Source organism: Hydra vulgaris, chromosome 01 (assembly GCF_038396675.1).
Source record: "Hydra vulgaris chromosome 01, alternate assembly HydraT2T_AEP".
Classification (NCBI taxonomy): domain Eukaryota; kingdom Metazoa; phylum Cnidaria; class Hydrozoa; order Anthoathecata; family Hydridae; genus Hydra; species Hydra vulgaris.
This window is the reverse complement of record NC_088920.1, coordinates 59,050,827-59,072,256: the sequence shown is the minus strand read 5'-3', so window position 1 is coordinate 59,072,256 and position 21,430 is coordinate 59,050,827. Positions and strand designations below refer to the sequence as shown.

The following is a 21,430-nucleotide window of genomic DNA, read 5'->3' as shown; positions in this document are numbered from 1 at the left end:
TTCAAAAAATTTCACATGCTTATAAAAAAAAAATGCGCATTTGCTTATTGCCATCACATCTCAGATTACCTATTAAGGCTGGATATTATAATCCATTTGAATATTGTTCATAACGGTATTCGATTTGGTTCAAAATACCAAAAAATTATACCCTTAAAAGTGTTTATAATTAATTATAAAAATGAATGTGTCAATATATAACTGAGATACGTAACTTTATAACTAACTGAGATATTTAACTATATAATTAACTGAGATATGTAACTATGTATATAACTGAGATATGTAACTATATATATAACTGAGAATTAAAGAAAAGAATAAAATAAAACACAAAGAGAAGTGCTTTTATCATTGTTCTTAGACTTTTCAAATCTTATTTTTTGCACTCTACCAAAACAAATACTAACCAGTATAATATTTAAACTTTTGTAGTACTTACGAAAATTTGTCCTTGCAGTAACAACTGAATGATGTGGTAAGAATATCAAGAACTATTTTAGCCTTAAAAAGTAAAGAATGTAGTGTTAACAAATTTTCTTTACAACTCCTGTTTATTATTATGTCCTTTTTTTAAATGCAAAAAAATTAGAATAAACTTGTGCTTTCAACCTTAGATAGATAGAAGGTTAAAAAAAGCTTAAAATTAAAAGATAATACCTTGTGCTCATCAGTAGCTGTTATTTCAATAAACACATTTTTGGTATCAAGTGTGATTTTAGAGTGATGACCTAATAAATTTTTGTGTTCAAAATATAAAAGTTATTTATATAAATTAAAATTTGGACAGCTATTAAATACATTAGTAAACTTTAAAATTTGGTGCAGTGTCAGTGTAGCAGACAATTTTTTTATATCTGACCAGATAAAATATATCTGAATACAGTTTATTTAGCCATGTAGTAGATAAATTAAATATATATATATATATATATATATATATATATATATTTATATATATATATATATATATATATATATATATATATATATATATATATATATATATATTATGATAATATATATTATGATAATATATATAGAACAGTTTTAGCAAGGGTCTGTACATCTTTAATGTTCACACTAAATGTAAAACTCTTACACTGGCACACTTTTTTTTAGACACTTCTCTATCAGAGGCATATTCAGGTCAGTTTGATTCACCAAATTAAAAATACTTAATAATGCAAAATTTAATTTATATAGTTCTATTTCAAATATATCATAGAGCATTTTAAAGTATTTAGCGAATATTTCATATTCAAATTATATCCTTAAAATTCAAATTAAATCCTAAAACACAATAAAATTAAATACTCACTGTTAATTATCGGTGGCATAGACAAGACAATACCATTTTTATCATATATAACAGGATAGAGGGGCTCTTTTTCAATAATATGCAAAAAATGCTTTAATTGATTATCACTCTAATAATAAAAAAATTAACACAAAAATTTTAAATGCAAAAACTATAATTTAATTTATAAATATTAAATTTTAGTATGAAACAATCGAGTAAAAACAAAGCAAACAAGTATTCGAACACAAAAACCTTATACAATTCCATTAACTCTATAGCAGATGTTTCCTTTGGCTGATTTAATGCTCTGAATACAATTTCATTTGGGGGTTTAGCTGTATATGTAAAAGGACCTTCTATTTTATCTAAATCATGTGTTCCCATAGAAACCAATGTTCTTTTGCGACAAATATTGTGATGTAACTTTTCTTGTAAGTCAATAAAACTATTGTAAGAAGCCTATAATGTAATATATTTCCTGTTATAACAAAATTTAATCAAGGAAAATATTTAAATAAATTTGGATTCTAAATTCTTGACGGGTCCTAATATTGTTGAAAATTTTTTTTCTTCTCAACTATATCAACCTGGTACTCAAAAGAAGCAGAATAATATGCTGATTTTGAAAATAATATTTGTTTTTATTTATATCTAAAAAAAAATTAAAAATAGAATCGTTTTTTTTGTACAAAAACCCCCCTCTTTTTTTTCCTGCTTTTTTTGAGTCCAAGGTTGATGTGGTTTAGAAGGAAAAAAAATGCAAAAATATTCTGACCCATCAAGAATTCGGAATACTAGGAGGAACCTTAAGATCTCATCAAAATCAAAAAATATTTTTTTACTTTCTTCTTATAATTAATAGAGTCGCGTTTCAGGAATACTTATTATTGAAATTTTTTTTTTGCTATGAAAATTGCTCCACCCTAATATGTATGTATGTATTGATGTGTGTGTATATATATATATATATATATATATATATATATATATATATATATATATATATATGTATATATATGTTACAAATAATTATTCTTATATGCTCCACTAAAGCTAAAAAAGGAAGTGCTCTTTTATACTTCTATACCTCTATACTTGTCATTCTATAGTTTCTATACTTGTCATTGGCTATATATGCTGCATCCTTCAATGAATCCAAAGAAATTTATTTCTGATCACTTTAATCCTTTACTTAAAAAAAAATTCTGAAAATAAACAGTTTATGCTTATGGGTGAATTTAATGCTTATGGGTGAATTTATTATGGACTAACTAAATTACAATGAATTTATTATCTCTGATTAAACTCTCAAATCTAATGGTAACACTGTCTCAGACGGTATGGCTGTTGTTAACATTTTCAACAACTACTATAAAATAATACAACATTCACTCTGTATCTTCTGTCTATTTAAAAAATTCTAGCTTTAGATCTTTCTTTCTTAATCCAGTGACTGAAAATGGTGTCTGATTTAATAAAAATTACTCTGCAACATGATAAAAGTTTAGGTCCGAATAGTATCCCCACATACCTTCTTAAACTTTTTTTCCGAGCCTATCTGTACCATATTGAATTATTCTTATAATAGAAGCCTTTTTCCAGATGTTTTTAAGATAGTCAAAGTCATTTGGGATGACTGAATAAGCGCAAATTTCATAAGTGCAAACTGGCATAACTGCTTCGCACCTATGCCAGTTTGCACTTATGCTAATGTTTTCAAATTCTTTTGACGCACTTATGCCAATTCACACTTATGCCAGTTCACATTTGTGCCAGTTTTCATAACTGCTTTGCACTTATGCCACTTTGCATTTATGCCACTTCACACTTATGCCAATGTTTACAAAATCTTTGGTGCATTTATGCCAATTTACACATACGCCAGTTCGCACTTATGCCAGTTTTTGCAACGCTTTGCCATTGTGCCAATTCGCACTTATTCAGCCTCCCGAGTCATTCCTATCCATAAGAGTGGTTCTCTAATGGACCACACAAATTAGTGACCAATTTCTTTTTTATTTAACAATAAACTATCTTTGCCAAGAAAACACTACACAGGTGTACCCCAAGGTTCTGTATTAAGACCAATGCTTTTCTTTATATTTAGAAATGATCTAAATTATTTTATAAATACCTCTCCCAAATTTTCAACTGCTTACCATTTTGCTGACGACACTAACTTACTCATAACTAACAAATTATTAAAAACAAATCATGGAACATATTAACATAATTTAATCAACCTACCTCAATGGCTGCACTCTAAAGTCTTAATACTAACAAAACTGAACTCATTGTTTTCAAATCAAGTCAATCTAAAATCTATAAACATCAAAGACTAAGAGGCCCAAAATTTTTTCTTGTTGTTTCATTAAAGTGTCTTGGAATCAAAGTTGACTCAAATCTATCCTTTTCCTCTTATCTTAAAGAACTAGCAGTGAAATTGTGTAGATCAAATGGGATGCTAGCCAAAATTTGTCACTATGTCAATTATGAAACTTTACTCAATATATACCATGCAATTTTTGATTACATCTCACATATGCTTGACAGGTTTGGAGATAAAGCAAGATGTTATGGTAAAAAGAAATGGTGTAGACAAAAATTTCTTTGATTGGAGAAGCTGGAAAATTTCACCACAGACTTGTATAAGATGACCATTATTCAGTTTGTGCAGAGCCAGGTGGTTTATATCTTTACCATTTTACAAATGACAAAGAAAACAGACCTGAATTTATTACCCCATCAGAGCATATAGCAGAACATATATATAAATGGATTATAGAACATGGTATAGAATCCACTCTAGTTGCTGAAGGGTGTAATTCAACCAATTTTAATAAAGGTAAATGTTTGATAATAAATGCAGGTAAACATTTGATGTTAAATGCCATGCATATATTTAAATACGTATTTTTTAGGCTGGAAAGGAGGTATTATTCATTTTTTAGAAAATAAACTTCAAATCAAACTTATTTGGATAGTTTGTGCCTTGCACACAAATGAATTACCTTTGATGCACTTAATGTCAGTTATTGATGGAAAAACAATATCAAACAATACGATTTCTGGCAATATTGGTAAACTTGTCCCTATCGCCAATGATCTCAAAATTTCCACTAATCTAATTCAATCTATAGATATTGAAATTGATTTACTAGATATTGATGAAGATACTTTAAAAAGTTTACCTAGTGATCAAAGATATCTACACAGGATAATAAAAGCTATTAAAGATAAAATAATGCCAGACGATTTAAAAGAAATTCAAGTTGGTCCCCAAAATCATGCACGCTGGTTAAACTTGGCAAGTAGGCTTTGCAGAATCTGGTGTTCACACCATGGACTAAATGGATGCGATACTGAGAATTTAAAACACCTTGTACAGTTCTGTGTTGGTGTATACTCTGTATTATAGTTTGAAATTAAGGTAAGAACTTTTTTTTGTTTACTTTGATAATTTTTACTAGAGTGTTTGAATAACTTTATTAATAAAAAATGTTTAGGTAAAACAAAAAAGGACTAACAGACCATATGATATTATCAAACAGTTAGAACTTGTCCAGAAAATCAACTTAAATATTCAGAAAACAGTGTTACCCTATGTTTGTTGCTCTGCCTGGAATGCTCACAGTAAGTCCATACTTCAAGCATTACTTTGTAGTAGAGATAAAGAAGAGGTGATATTTGCAGTGAAAACAATTCTTTTAATAAGAAATTCAAGCTCTCTAGGAAATACTGCTGCTAGATCAAGAAAAATTCAAAAAATTAACACCAATACTGAAACTATTATTGAACAGATTCATTGGAGTACTGATATTTACGAACATTTGCTCACATGATTAGTAAAGAAGAACTTAATAAGTTCTTAAATATCCCGATGGAAGTTCCAGAATTTCCTGTACATGGACAACCCATAGAAAGAATTGTCAAGGAAGTTACAAGAGCTTCTAGCATGGACAAGAAAGGCGGAATGGTTTTATAAAGGTAACAATGGCTCATAGAGAACTTCTTCCTGTTTTAGAATCTAAACAGAATTTGCTTAAGCTTTTTTAAGTAATAGGTTCTTTTGTTGTATAAATAGTATAATCAAGTAAATTCATAAAAATCACATATAAATTGGTGGTATTTGGGGTGACGGTTAAGGCATCTTTTAAAATTTGAAAATTTTTTTTCTACATTACAGCCACTATATTGTTATGCAAGATATTACAGCAAAGTATAGAAAAAATAACAATTTTTGTAAACTTTAAAAATCATAAATTTTAAGCTAAAATGACTGTCTAGGTGTCTAATAAAATGTATTTGGGATAAAGGATTTGATTGAAGATGTTTTTGAGTCAATCGGAATAACCAGTCAAAAGTTGCGGCAAACCGTGTATACCACATTTTTTACCCAAAACCTCGGTTTTTGAGGTTCAAATTTGAAAACCTAAAAATAAAAATTTTTATTATTATTTTTTTTTTTTGCATTAGTTTTACATAAGAGCCAACACATTTAAAATTCATATGGTCTAAAATTTTTCAATTTTTTACAATAAATTCATTTATTGTAAAAAGTTGAAAAATGACCCGCCCTAATATATATCCTGTTATTGTAGTCAAAATGGTGAAAAAAATCACTTTTAACAACATTTTAACGACTTCAACAAATAAGCTACATTTTGATGACATTTAAAAGTTAAAACAATTAAAATAATGCGGAAGTACATTAGGTTTTATTGTTTTCTAAAAAACTGCAAATAATAATGACTAAAAAGTTTTTTTAATTAATAGTGTTTTTGTTTTTCAGTGTCCCACTCTACACTCTTTTTATAGCCAAATGACATTTTAATGTCTGTTTTTTGCATGTCATTTTTTTTATGTTTTTTTAGATTTTAAAAAGGCAAACTATTGCCAAGCAAATACTTGAGGGGCAATTTAGCAAAAACTTTAACCAGACCTCTATGAGCTATAGAGGTCTGGTTAAAGTTTTTGCTAAATTAATATATTTTTGCTAATTAATAAAAAATAGATTTGGTTGATAAATTTGTCAAATTTTTTTTATTTTAAATAAGTTGCAATATGACATACACACACATACAAAAGAAAGGTTACGCACACAGTAACTACCCCATAGAGCAATTTGACAAGGCTATGAAGGCCATAGCTGCTAGTATTCCAGTTAAAAGGGCCTCTGAGACCAACAAAGTTTCCAGACTAACTCTTAGAAATTATCTATGTGGTAAGAGCAAAAATATGCAGACACCAAAAATATCTAGACCAACTCTTAAAAATTATCTATGTGGTAAGACCAAAAATATGCAAAAAACCTTGCTGAACTGCTATTTCTGCTGAGTAAGAGCTTGTCACAACTCAAAATTGAGCAATGACAGAGCACTTAATCACCAGGATGAAGAGCTTTGGGCTCTGGCTTTGTTAGAACACTTTATCATGTTTTAGCTGCATTAAAAAACTTCATCAAATGTTCATCAAATTTCCTTCACAAACAAAAATGAACTTCTCTGGGCAAGATTAGGCTCACAGATTTTTTAAAAAGCACCACAACCTAATTTAACAGAGAATTGGTCAGAACATTTTAAAGAGCCGTGCAGCTGTAAGTGAAGAACAGCTTGTTGTTTATTTTCAACAATCTGCAAAACCTGATCAAGGACATTGACATTCTAATGTAATGAACTAAGATAAGATTAATTTCAGCAAAAAGGTTCCAAGAAAATGATTTACAGAAAAACTTCAAGGCATCTAAATACCATTACAAAGATTGAAATGTCTTTGCAATTTGTTAGGAACTTTTGTATTTTATTGTATTGTGAACTTTGTTTTAAAAATCTAATTTTTGGGATTTGAAACATACTTTCATACTTCATAAACATGTATTGTAATGTTTTTTTTTTTTTTTGTTAAATGGCCTAACTACAATATATTTTGATTTTTCAAAATTGGTTTTCATTAATAAACTTTAGCTAAAGTTTTAAAGCCACGTTGGTGATTTTCACATATAATATGCATCTTGTAAGAGTAATTCTTAAATAAAGTTCACAAATTTATAGCTCTTATTAATTTTTTTGTATTTTATTAGTTTTGTGATTTGCGACTTTCATTAATTTCCTAAACATTTATTGCAATTGTTTTGTTGTTTAAACAAGGTTTTTTTTTGTTAAGTGGCCAAATCATTCCAATTTTGGATTTTTCGAAAATGATTTTCATTACTAAGTTGTGGTTAAAGTTTTAAAGCTACATAGCTGATTTTCACATATAATGTGCATCTTGTAAGAGTAATTCTTAAACAAAATCTGAGTTTATAGCTCTTGTATTTAGCAAATTATTTTAAAAAATGTCAAAATGTGGCCATATTACCCTAACTGACAGTGTGTATATATATATATATATATATATATATATATATATATATATATATATATATATATATATATATATATATATATATATGAATGTACAGGGCTTGTGATGAAGAAAAGCATCAAGCGTGTTAAATCGCGCTCGTAAAGTTAGAATATATTTTCATCGAGCGTGATTATGTGTGCTTGAGATAACATCGGCGAGCGCAATCATGAAAATTGCTGAAGGCGATGCTTATAAAAAACTTTTTATTTTTTATATCTTTTTTTATTTGTTACATAATTCTTTTGTCAAAAAATCTTTGAATTAGTATCACACTCATTAAACTACTTCAATGAAGTAGATTTTTATACTTCCAAACTTCTTGTATATTGTCAGATCGCGATTTTATTTTTAACTATTTATGTTATAAAAAAATAATATCAAACAAAAACGCAACTTCTTATTGATTTAGTATTGAAGTATAATTTAGTGACTTAGTTTTGCTTCGTTGTTTTGATATATGTATTTTAAAATGTTACGCTGTAAACTTAATTAACGGTTAATGGTTTTTATATTTCTTGATATTTTTTATTCAAATTAGTTATTTAATTTTTTTCTAAAATTTCTTTTTTAAATTACGTCTTTTTATCTTAAAAAAATAACACAAGAATAATTTGAAATAATAATAAATGATAATAATTACTTTCCATTTAATAAATATTGACATCATTACATTGTTTCCTTTTTGAATGTCCTTGATTGCGAACATTCTAAACAACAGAATCGTTTTAAATTTGAGTTAAAATAAATATTAGTTAATAAAAAACCTATACTATGAACAAAAACTAATTTTAAAAGTTACTCTATTAATATTTATTTTTATTATAAACGATGTGTTGAATATTACAAACAATAAATCAAATAAATCTTACATGATTTTTTCACAAGATTAAAAATACTCTGCAGTTTCAATTTTCTTACAATGGTTTTCTAATTTTCAATTTTACTTGCGCATTTTTGTATTCACATTGTGTTTCCACGTGCACATTCCATTATTGAAATTAGTGACTATTAACGACTTTAAACTGCTCATTCATAGTGCAAAAGAGAACGACGCTGTGCTTTTTATATTTTATATCAGTGCTTTGATAACAGAATATCTTTAATAAAAAATCTTTTTTAAATATTTTATGAAAATAAAAAAATAAACCCGAACTATTTGACGAGCGTTATTTTATACCCTCGTTATAAGCTGAACGAGCGTTGTTTATCGCGCCTAGAACGCTTAAAAATACCGTTTATGGGCGCGTTTTACGAGTGGAGCGCGATCGCGCTCGCTTCATCACAAGCTCTGTATGTATGTATGTATATACTTTTGACAAAATTTTGACAACACAGAGGGTAACACCGCCCAGAATAACCCCTATTATATATATACACATATCCCTATAGTTTGAAATCCAAACTTAACGTTTGTGGTAAAAAACGAATCTTAACAACTATTTGTGTTTGAAGAAGACAAAATCAAGTAAACTTTGTTTTAAAACCATAAAATTTAATTGAGAAAACTAAATACATTTTTCTTTAAAACCATAGAAGGGCAACTCAATAGACTGGAATGTTTTATTTTTATACTGTTTTCAAACATCTGCTGACAATAGATAGAACATGAGGAGTGCTGCTCAATAATTTAGATCTTCCTATATTTATGAACGGTAATGTACTCGATGAGTCATCCATTCTTCATCTTCTAGGATTAACTCTTACTTCCGATCTTTCTTGGAAACTATATATCAAATCTGTTGCAAAACTAGCATCTGCTAAGGTTGCATCTCTTTATTGAGCTCAACACTTTCTTACTTCAGATTCTATTCTCTATAAATCTTAAATCCGACCTTCTATGGAATACTGTTGCCATATCTGGGGCAGATCTTCTAGTGATGCCCTTTCTCTTTTAGACAATGTGCAAAAATGCATTGTAAACATAGTTGGACCTGCTCTTGCAGCCAACCTCTAACCATTATCATATTGTCAAATGTTGCTTCTCTTTCTCTTTTCTACAGATATAATAATGGGCACTGCTGTAAAGAGCTAGCGCCTCTTGTGCCATGTACTAAAATTCATTCTCGTGTTACTCGTCATTCAATTAAGTATCATCCTTTTTCTGTGACTCTTCCTAAGTGCTCCAAAAACTTCTATTCGTCTAGTTCATTTCCTTGAACATCATTTCTTTGGAATTCGCTTCCTTCATCTTGCTTTCCTGATTTATATAGTTTGCAATCCTTTAAGTCGTCTGTCAATCATTATCTTGCTCTACAATCTTCATCTTTTCTCTTCCAGTAACTTCCAACTCTAATTAGTGGTTGCTTACAGCCTTGTTGGAAGCGAAGATGTTTAAAAAAAAAATTAAAGACAACCAAGCAAAAGTACACACACATATATATATATATATATATATATATATATATATATATATATATATATATATATATATATATATATATATATATATATATATATATATATATATATATATATATATACTTAATTCTGATTCACTCCAAAGAAGGCTGCAAGAAACCATGATTAAGTTGGGAGTTACTAGAAGGAAAAAATAGAGTTATAGAACAAGGAAACAGTTGACAGAAGACTTGAGTTGTTTGTCAACATTGAAGGTTGTATGAGTCAGGAAATGGCAAGAAGGCATCAGAAGATGGGAGAGAGTTCTAAAGGGTTGAAATGCAGGGAAACAAGAGCTTTAGAGCATGCAGGGACAGATATAGTAAAAGAATGAGACTTTGCTGAATGACAAGTCAAGCAAGAATGAGAGCCTTAGATTTAGCAATCAATTGTATTTATGGTTTCCAGGAAAGATCAGTAGTAAACAATAATCCAAGAAGACGTAAAGAAGAGGACTTTGTGAGATTGTTGCCATTCATTAATATAGGAATGTCAAGAGTATTGCAATAGTTGTTTGTAGTAAATAACTGAGTTTTGTTTGAGTTAAAACTTACAAGGCACTGCAAGCCCCAATCTGTTATATAAGTGAGATCAGATTCAAGATTGGCTGCCTATTCAAAGCGATTTAAAAGAGAAGACATTTTGTCAGAACAGGAGTATAAAGTTGAGTCATCAGCAAAAAGAGCTACTTTAGATGTTAGATTGTCAGGAAGATCAAGATATATATATAGATATATATATATATATATATATATATATATATATATATATATATATATATATATATATATATATATATATATATATATATATATATATATATATATATATATATATATATATATATATATTATATATATATATATGTAAATATATATATATGTAAATATATATATATGTAAGTATATATATATATATATATATATATATATATATATATATATATATATATATATATATATATATATATATATATATATATATATGTATGTATAACACTTATCAGAAACAAATTATTATCAGCTTTGACAACTGTTTCCAATAATATAGGAAATACATTTTTCAAATTGGTGGATAACACTTATTGTCATTTAATAAATTTCATAAAATTTTTAAACAAAAGACAATTTAAGTAAGCTACAGTTGCATAAACAATATGCAACTATATATTATAAATATTATAAATAATAATGCATTGTTATACAAAAACAACATTCATAGTAATAAAAAAAATGCATTGATAGCTAAAAAGTCACAAAAGCATTGATTAAAAAGAATGTTTATATTTAAATATTTTGCAAAAAAAAAAAAAGGTAAATATCACTTGTCAAAAAAGTAAATGCAATTTTGTGAATTTAATACAATTATAATACCTGTGTAAAAGTTATATTTCTAAGAACTGCACCCACTGCAAAAGGTCTGATTTTCTCTACCTAAAACAAAGTTTTGTTAAAACATCAAGTATTCTTAAAATGAATGTTTTAAAGTGAATGTTTTGTAATTTTTTCTTTTAGTAAAAATATAAAATACTTTTTATTAAAATACAATAGTTTGAATATATATATATATATATATATATATATATATATATATATATATATATATATATATATATATATATATATATATATATATACATAAATATATATAAAAAAAAAAATGGAGCTTCAACCAATAAGCTTCTTGATAGTTTCAAAAGTTTATGACTCCTATGTACTAAATCTAGATGTGTCTCACTTATATTTTGAAGGCCACTACAGTTGAGGAGGCTACTTGTGGTTATAACCCTCTCTCAACTCTATAACTCTGAAACACGAACCTTGACGAACAAGGCAGCTGCGCGGAGAAACAAGTTGAGCGCGGTACTACCAGGGACATGGTGGGAATCGAACCCGGAACCTCTCGCTTATGAAGCGAGCGCTCTACCACTACACCACTACTGCATTTAATTACATTTTCAAATATACTTTTAATAAATTACATTTTCAAATATACTTTTGCTATATTTTATTGCAAAACATTGACAGCAGATAATATTGCAAAATAGAAACTGATATAAAAACCGTAGAGTAAAACAAAATAATATGAGAATACGAAAGAAATAAAAAGAAAAAGAAAGAAAAAAAAAGTTGCTTCTTTTTATTGCTTAGAACACGAGAGAAAGATACATTATCCGCAATTTTATTTGGAAAAAATGAATGAAAATTTAATACTTTGTGTAGGTCGTTTTTAAATAGGCTAAATGATTTTGCTAAATGATCGATTACAATAAATAAACGTTTAACCCAACAACCTTTTTAACCAACATAGATGATTTTCAACTGAATATTTTTCCCATGAAGTTTGGAAAATCGGACAAGAAATCAATGGTTTTCGCAGGGCCGACAACACGGTTTTCAAAGTAGGGGGCACACTACCTCATTTCAAAAAAAATTCCTTGATTTCTTATTAAAATCGTCAATTTCTTTAAAAAAAAAGTAGGTCTACACAAAATAAAGTAGGGGGAGGAGCGTACCCCCTCAGAAGTGAGAGGGGGCGCACTCCCTCATGTTTCTGAGGTGAGCAATCTACCACTGCGCCTAAAAATTAATTAATACCAAGAAGGTTTTAATTATTTTTTAGCTTCATGTGAAAAGAATAACTTCATTTGAAAAGAATAAAAATATTTTTTTCTTTTCAAATGAAGTTTTCAATCAATTATTGTCGAAAAAATTTTATTCTTTTCAAATGAAGTTTTCAATCAATTATTGTTGGAAAAATTATTTGATTGTCTACTTTTTGAATATTTCAAACGCTGATAACGTTTTTCATTTGTCACAAACAAAAAATTATAAAAGAAATTAAAATGAAATACAGCAAAAAAGAGTTGTCTATTATTTTTTATTCTCACTCTTTTTAATGGACTTGATGTCGGGTACCCGGTCATGCACCCGGTTTTTACCACCAGCATTTTTACCGGCATTTACTGGTTCCAGCACACCTCTAATATATATATATATATATATATATATATATATATATATATATATATATATATATATATATATATATATATATATATATATATATATATATTTTGTTGCAACAATTTGATTTGATTTTAACTTTTAAAACAGGCTTCACAAAAGTCAAATGATGCTGTGTTTATTAAACTTTCTTATGTGTTGTTAAGAAATCTATTTGTATTTGTATCAAGCTTAATATTTTATTTATGGTTAATATTTTATTAGCTAATATTTTAGGTTGAGCTGATATTTGGTCTATATTTAATTGAACCACTGTTTTTGCCGCAGTATTTTAAAGATAAAAAATTTCACCAGAAAAAAGTCATCAGAAAAAAAAAAATTTACCTTAACTAGACCTAAAAAATTAATTTTTTTCAAAATTAAATTAAATTAAAAATTTTAATCAAGTATGGCTTCCTTTCATTTGTTTTGAGACTTCAAAGTTTAAAGTAAAGCTTAAAAGCTCTACTTCTATTGAATAAGTAAAAATTTATTTTATTGATTGTAAGTAAAAAATTAATACTTGAATCTGTAGATCTAATGAATATATTTGTAATTAAAGGTTTTTTATCTTAAAGTGAGTTGGTACTCAGTAAAGTAAGTCATCTGGCAAAATGATGACAATAATAATCATAAAAACAGATGAGAGCTAGCATGATGTAACTTTTATTTAAATATAATTGAGAAACAACTTAAAACATCATCAATAATATATACAACATAATAAATACTATACTTAATAACAATATTACACATGTAGCATATATAAAATATAAAGTAAAAATTCATATGTCAAAGATATTAGTGACAATCTAAACCAAAATGAAAGCTAAAAGTACAATAATAAACTTTAAAACTTTTAATAAACCAAAAAAAAAAAACACAAAAAAAAACATTCAGACAAAAAATTTGAGAATACGATTACAAATTCATTTTGGAAATAAAACATTAAAAACATACAGCTTTATCAATAATCAATTGTTGAGGACGAATTGGGACAACAGTTTTGTAATGAGGAATTTTCATTCTAAATAAAAATTCAGTTAATTAAATTGGAAATTAAAAACTCTTGAAAAAAATAAAAATAAAAAGAATTTTACTTTTGCTGAAAAACCAACATATTTCGAGTTAGTCCTTCCAAACAAAGAAGATCATATCTAAAATCACAAATACTTTATTAATTTTTTCTCTTCCGTTTTAAGTTTCATTATCTTTTTTTAGTTTTACTTTTGTGTTTTTTAAATAGCAATCACTACATGTAAATATATAATATTGAGTTCCAAAACTTCAAAAATTACAATGAACATCAGTGAAGAGTGTAGAGTTTTTTGGGGGATATCCTTTTTTTTTGGCAACAGGAGGGAGATGTTCTTGTGGTATATCCACCACCATTCCCATCTGCCTGCTTAAAACCGGTGATTTTTAAATATCACTTTTTTTGTGTTCACCTTCTTTATTTTTTTTTATTAACTGATTTTTTTTATTTTTGTGTTCACTTTTTTTATGTCTTTTTATTTATCGGAACTTCTTTAGAAAGATAAGAATTTAGTTTAAAATAGTATCTTGTTGTTAAAGGCATTTCTTTGAATACATTATTTAGCAGTGGACATATCTTTGTTACAATACAAAAAAACTATTTTATTTAATATTTTAATAAAATTGCAAATACTAGACTTTTTGTAAAAATTTGAAAATTGTTTAAAGTATTTTAAACATCAAGTAATTTTAGTAATTTTTATTTTAGTAAATATTAAATGTTTAAAATACTTTGAAAATTTTTTAGTCTATAATTACAAATAGCGAAGTATAAGCAAAACTAAAATAATAGTAATTACAAATATTAAACATTATGTCTATAAAATATTAAACATTTATTACGTCTATAAAATATTAAACATCTATTATGTCTATAAAATATTAAACATCTATTACGTCTATAAAATATTAAACATTTATTACGTCTATAAAATATTAAACATCTATTACGCCTATAAAATATTAAACATTTATTACGTCTATAAAATATTAAACATTATTACGTCTATAAAATATTAAACATCTATTACGTCTATAAAATATTAAACATCTATTACGTCTATAAAATATTAAACATCTATTACGTCTATAAAATATTAAACATCTATTACGTCTATAAAATATTAAACATCTATTACGTCTATAAAATATTAAACATTTATTACGTCTATAAAATATTAAACATCTATTACGCCTATAAAATATTAAACATTTATTACGTCTATAAAATATTAAACATTATACGTCTATAAAATATTAAACATCTATTACGTCTATAAAATATTAAACATCTATTACGTCTATAAAATATTAAACATCTATTACGTCTATAAAATATTAAACATCTATTACGTCTATAAAATATTAAACATCTATTACGTCTATAAAATATTAAACATCTATTACGTCTATAAAATATTAAACATCTATTACGTCTATAAACTATTAAACATCTATTACGTCTATAAAATATTAAACATCTATTACGTCTATAAACTATTAAACATCTATTACGTCTATAAAATATTAAACATCTATTACGTCTTGTCTATTATTCATTTTGTAGTTGAATAGTTTTGTCTATATATAATATAATATATATAAACAGTTACTATTCGAATACAAAACATAAGCAAATATTAAACAAACAATAATATTTTAATTTTCATTTTGATTTAAATATTATCAATTTTGTTCTAACTTTTACTAATTTTCACAGCGCTTAAAGGTGCCTTTTAAATAAAAGAGATAACTATGGTAAATTTAATGATTAAAAAAATATATAACTGAAAAATTTGCATACATTAAATAAACTAAATTAACTAAGCATTTTTTTAATTAAATTAAAGTCTAAAAATAACTATAACTTTAAAAAACTTAAAGTAAAAAGAAAAGAAAATAACAAGCTAAAGATCAAAAGTTCATTCATTCAAAAATTAAATTTGCATGATTACTATTTATTTTTTTATATTGTTTATAGTATATTGTTTCATCAATTATACTGTTGATAAGACAAAAACTTTTACTTTTGTTTATTTATTAAAAACTTTTAATTGCTAACAAGTTAAAGTCAACTTTATATATATATATATATATATATATATATATAACAAATTGTTCTACCTTTCGAAAAAAAAACAAATCTAACATTTTACTAGTAATTAAATGACAGTTTTAAACACTAAACTAGTTATGGCACTTAATTACTTAATTATTTATTTTATTATCCTAAAGAAAAAATGATAAAATATTAAAAATAATTTGTTACTTACTACTGCATTTAAAACCAAATCATATAGCGAGGCAGCTTGCCTAGTCTGCCCGAATTATTTTTTGAAAAAACAAACTTTTAACTAATTTTTGTATATATGTAGCACTTTTTGTGTTTATGTAATATATTCTGTGTTTATGTAATATATTCTGTGTTTATGTAATATATTCTGTGTTTATGTAATATATTCTGTGTTTATGTAATATGTTCTTATATTATTATAAAGTTGACAAATGCACAAGAAAGATTCATTTTAAAAATCACATTTAAGAATTAAGTTTTTGATTGAAAACTCATTAAAAATAAAAAGTATTTATTAGAAATAAAAAGTATTTATCTAAAATGATAAATACTTTTTATTTCTACTCAAACTTCTTGGGTAACATTAAAGAGTGACTTTAAAGGCATCTCAGATTAATCAAGAGATACTAATCAAGAGATGATCTTAAAAGCATCTATCTTAGATTGATCAAGAGATACAGAAAATCATGGTGCTGTAAGATCTAAATAAAAGTAAGCAGTGAACTAATAACTCTACCCTCACGGCCACTATATATTTACCAATGATGTTTCAGAGAGCCTGATAAAAAAATGGCTAGCATCGCTCATTAGGGATGCATCCTTGCAATCTTTACCATCGCCTGTAGCCTACATCATATCAATCATTATTGCAATAAAACAGATAACACCTCTCCCAAAGGCATCACCAATAATTTTTCAAAAAAAATGTGGATATAACAACAATCATGCAAAAAAAAGTATACCCAATTAATATAACAAATACAAACAATATTATATAATATAAACATATACACATTAATATTTAAAGACCATAAACAACAATATTATAACAAAATTATATAATAAATAAATAAAATGAAAAGACAGATAAGTATCTCACCATATTCAATAAGTTAATAAAAATTGTAGAGGAAAACTAGTTATTGTCGCTTACAAACATGAAACTAAAAACAAAACTGCTGCCAAGAAAAGGAAAAAAAAGATCTTAATTGAAAACATTATATGGCGCTAACAACAACATAGTTACTTGGCGATGTCAAACAAATAAAATATCCTTACAATTTTATTGGCTACAAATATGCACCAAGGAAATGTATAGTTCAATAGCTATTTATAGGACTATACTCCTAATAAAATAACTAGACAATTCAATTGCGGTTTAGTCTTAAGCCTATAAAGCGGTTATAATGTGCCACAAATCTAAGCCACTAAACATCACTTTATATACTGATTCTAAATACAACTATTAGGTATAAAGTGTAAGTTAATGCTGTGTATTATGTCAAGGCTAGTCAAATCAAAGGCTAGTTTATTATTATTACAATTAAAACCTAAAACAATTTGAGAAGTGCCAGTCATATATCAAATAGCCCACAATGGATTAGACACCTATGTATAGAGAAACTCTGATCTAAAACCTCACCAGAGAATGCCCTGGATTGGGATCAATCCTGTAAGAAACCAGTGTAAAGAATTGTTTGACAATGTAGTCATATCTCTAAGAATCGACGATGGATAAAACACCTGTGCATGGACAAACCTCTGAGCTAACTCAAAGGGAAATCCCTAATGCACACCTGGTACCAGTATACCAACCCATGGCAACTCAGATTGTGTTCTGTGTGACGCTTAAGAAGGGTTGTGATCAAAATCGTATAAGTAATACACGATAATGACAATAAAAGTATTATGCAATATTATTAAGAAAAGATAAGTATGCAAATATAGAATAAAGAAATAAAAAAAGTGATAATCCAAAAAAAAATTGCAACTGTGATAAAAATCATATAAGTAATACACGATAATGACAAAAAAAGTATCATGCAATATTATTAAGAAAAGATAAGTATGCAAATATAGAATGAAGAAATAAAAAAAGTGATAATCCAAAAAAAAAAAATCATAATATATGTGTATAATAGCAGGGCTGGAATTAAGCGTATCGCAATTGCTTTTCACACCTTTGCAATTAGTTTTTTCTTAAAATAAATATTTTCACAATTTGTTCTTTTTTTTATGTTTTCTTTTTTTTCTTTTCAAATTTTTTTTTTGGTATAGAAATAATAAGATAAAATAATAAAAGTATAGAATGTGTTTGTCTAAGTTTTTTATAAGGGATCAAAAAGCATGCTAAATATATCTTTTAAATAAAGGTATGAGTAACACCCAGTGGTATAGCGAGGATCATTACTAAAAGTCAAACATAGATTTAGCTACAGAAATAATTTAGAAAAACAGATTAAGAAGATAGTTTAAGTGAGGAAGAAGTTTTAAAGGTGTCATTATTTTTTGTTTCTTGAAAATATTATTAAAGGTAGAAACATTCTTTTGGAAACATTAAACCAGTTATTATTGCAAGCATTAAAATTAAAAATTAAATTATAAAAAATTTAATTTTAAAAAAATTTAATTTAAGCAAATACTTAAACTTATGGAAATATAATTATTAACCAAATTTTTTTCTTTCACTTTTTTATTACAAAACAATTTGAACGAAAAAAAGTGAATGAAAGCATCAACTTAATAACCATTTGAATGAAAAAATTAATTATACCTAAATTTTTAATAGTATAGATAGATCAAGAAGCAATAAATTAGAAAAAAATATGGTATCTAATGTTTTTTAGCTTTGATCTTACTAATAATTACTAATAACGTTTTAATTTATTAATTACAACAATTCTATTTATTTACTTTGTTTTATTTTAAACAAGTTTAATGTTATTAATGTTATAAGCTGTATAAACAAGTTTGATGTTATTAATGTTATAAGCTGTATAAAACAGTAAAAAACAACATCAAGTTATTTTATATTAACACAAGCTCTTCACTTAACAGTATTGTTTCACTGTTGTTTTATAGCATTTTACAGTAACAATTCAATACTCTTTAAAAAAAAACAACTCCTCTTTAAAAAATCACAATTTAAAGTTGATAACAAAAAGAGTTGATAACAACAAATAAGAAAAATAAACAAAAATAATTAAAATGTATGTATATATATATATATATATATATATATATATATATATATATATATATATATATATATATATACACACACACACACCTATTTGCCGGAACATCAATTTTGTATATAATTTCCTCTGAAGCTTCTCCTGCTTTAGCTTCCCCCTTTTCTTTAGAAACCATCATTTTCTCTGATGTCTAAATTGAATATACTTTAATTTAAAATTATACTGTCATTTGGGATAATATGGCCACCATGGAGTAAAATGGCCAGTTTAGCATATTTTTCGGTTTTATGCAAAAAACTGAGTTTTAAAAATGTTATAAAAAAATTAAAATTATAATAATTTTGTTGTTAAATGTTTTTCACATGTTAATGTTTTTGTCTTTTCAGATTTTAAAAACACTAACTTGTTTAAGCAAACATTTGATGGTAAATTGGCCATTTTAAAAATTGGGGTAATATGCTCACTTATTGATTTGGTATACAAATGTGTATAATTTGCTTATTTTTTTATCAGTTGCAATATGCCATGCACATACAAATCAAAGGAAGGTTACTCATACAGTAACTATCCAATAGAGGAAGTGGACGAGGTTATGAAGGCCAGCTAGTATTCCGGTTAAAAGGGCCTCTTAGACCTACAAAGTTTTCAGATTAACTCTTAGAATTTATCAATGTGGTAAAACAAAAATATGCAGAAACCTGGTTGAACTGCCATTCCTGCCCATGAAGAGCTAGTCATTGCTCAAAATGTAATAACACTTGCTAATATTGGATTTGCTTGGAATCTGATTTTGTTAAGACATCAAAGGTATCCTTGACAAACGATAGAGAACTTCTCTGGGCAAAATTAAAGTTATAGATTTTTGAAAAGGCACCACAACCTAATTTTTCAGATAATTGGTCAAAACATTTTAAGGAGCCGTAAGAACAGCTCCTTAAAATGTTTTGACCAATTATCTGAAAAATGTAAGCAAAGAACAGTTTTTTTCCCCCTACAATCGGCACACCTTGATCAAGGACACTGTCCTTCTAATGTAATGAACTATGATAAGACTAATTTCAGCAACTCTGGCTCCAAGAAAATGATTTACAGAACACAATGTAAAACAGATAACATCATAAAGATTTAAATGCCTTAGCAATTTGTTAGGAATTTTTGTACTTTATTGTCTTTGTATTTTTATTTTGAATTTTATATTACTAATTTAGTTTTAGGATTTAAAACATACTTCCTTAAATTTCATAAACTTGTATTGCAATGTTTTGTTGTTTAAAATTAGGTTTTTTTGTTAAGCGGCTTAACTGCACCATATTTGGATTTTTGCAAAGAAATTATTTAATAAACTTTGGTTAAAGTTTTAAAGCTAGATTGTTGATTTTCACATATAATGTACATCTTGTATCAGTAATTTTTGAATAAAATTTACAAATTTATAGCTCTTACTTATTTTTTTGTATTTTATTTGATAATCTAGTTTTGTGATTTGCAACTTCATAAACATGTATTGCAATTTTTTGTTGTTTAAATTAGGTTTTTTTAACTAAGTGGCTAAATTACCCCATTTTTGGATTTTTTGAAAATAGTTTTCATTAATAACTTTTGGTTAAAGTTTTAAAGTTTAATGGCTGATTTTAACATTTTGTTGAAGTAATTCTTGAATAAAATCTGTAAGCTTATAGCTCTTGTAAATTTATAACAAAAATTATTTAATGATAAAAACTACTTGGTTATATAAAATATAATCAGTTTATATATTTATATGAATCAGTTTGTACATATAAAAAAGTAGAAAAATTTTAAAAGACTTTATATTTTACTTACAACACCATCAAGCTCCAATCCATATTCAAAACAAAGTTCATCAAATTCTTCTTCCGCTTAAAAAAAAATTTTTGTGATTTTTTTTTAAGCGGAAGATATATATATATATATATATATATATATATATATATATATATATATATATATATATATATATATATATATGCGTGTGTGTGTGTCATTATTAAATGCA

The 21,430-nt window shown here is 26.2% G+C and overlaps 1 protein-coding gene across 1 annotated transcript in view; it reads right to left on the bottom strand.

The window, feature by feature from the left end:
• LOC100207185 (phenylalanine--tRNA ligase beta subunit) overlaps nt 1-21,430 on the bottom strand; it is a 54,454-nt gene that overhangs the window by 26,212 nt on the left and 6,812 nt on the right. The window contains exons 2-10 of the mRNA XM_065788813.1: nt 21,238-21,293; nt 19,509-19,606; nt 14,211-14,267; nt 14,071-14,137; nt 11,479-11,538; nt 1,556-1,762; nt 1,322-1,430; nt 661-731; nt 443-504 (exon numbers count right to left, since the gene is read on the bottom strand). Of these exons, the coding sequence (XP_065644885.1) occupies nt 443-504; nt 661-731; nt 1,322-1,430; nt 1,556-1,762; nt 11,479-11,538; nt 14,071-14,137; nt 14,211-14,267; nt 19,509-19,606; nt 21,238-21,293 (787 nt within the window). The remainder of the gene's footprint in view (nt 1-442; nt 505-660; nt 732-1,321; nt 1,431-1,555; nt 1,763-11,478; nt 11,539-14,070; nt 14,138-14,210; nt 14,268-19,508; nt 19,607-21,237; nt 21,294-21,430) is intronic.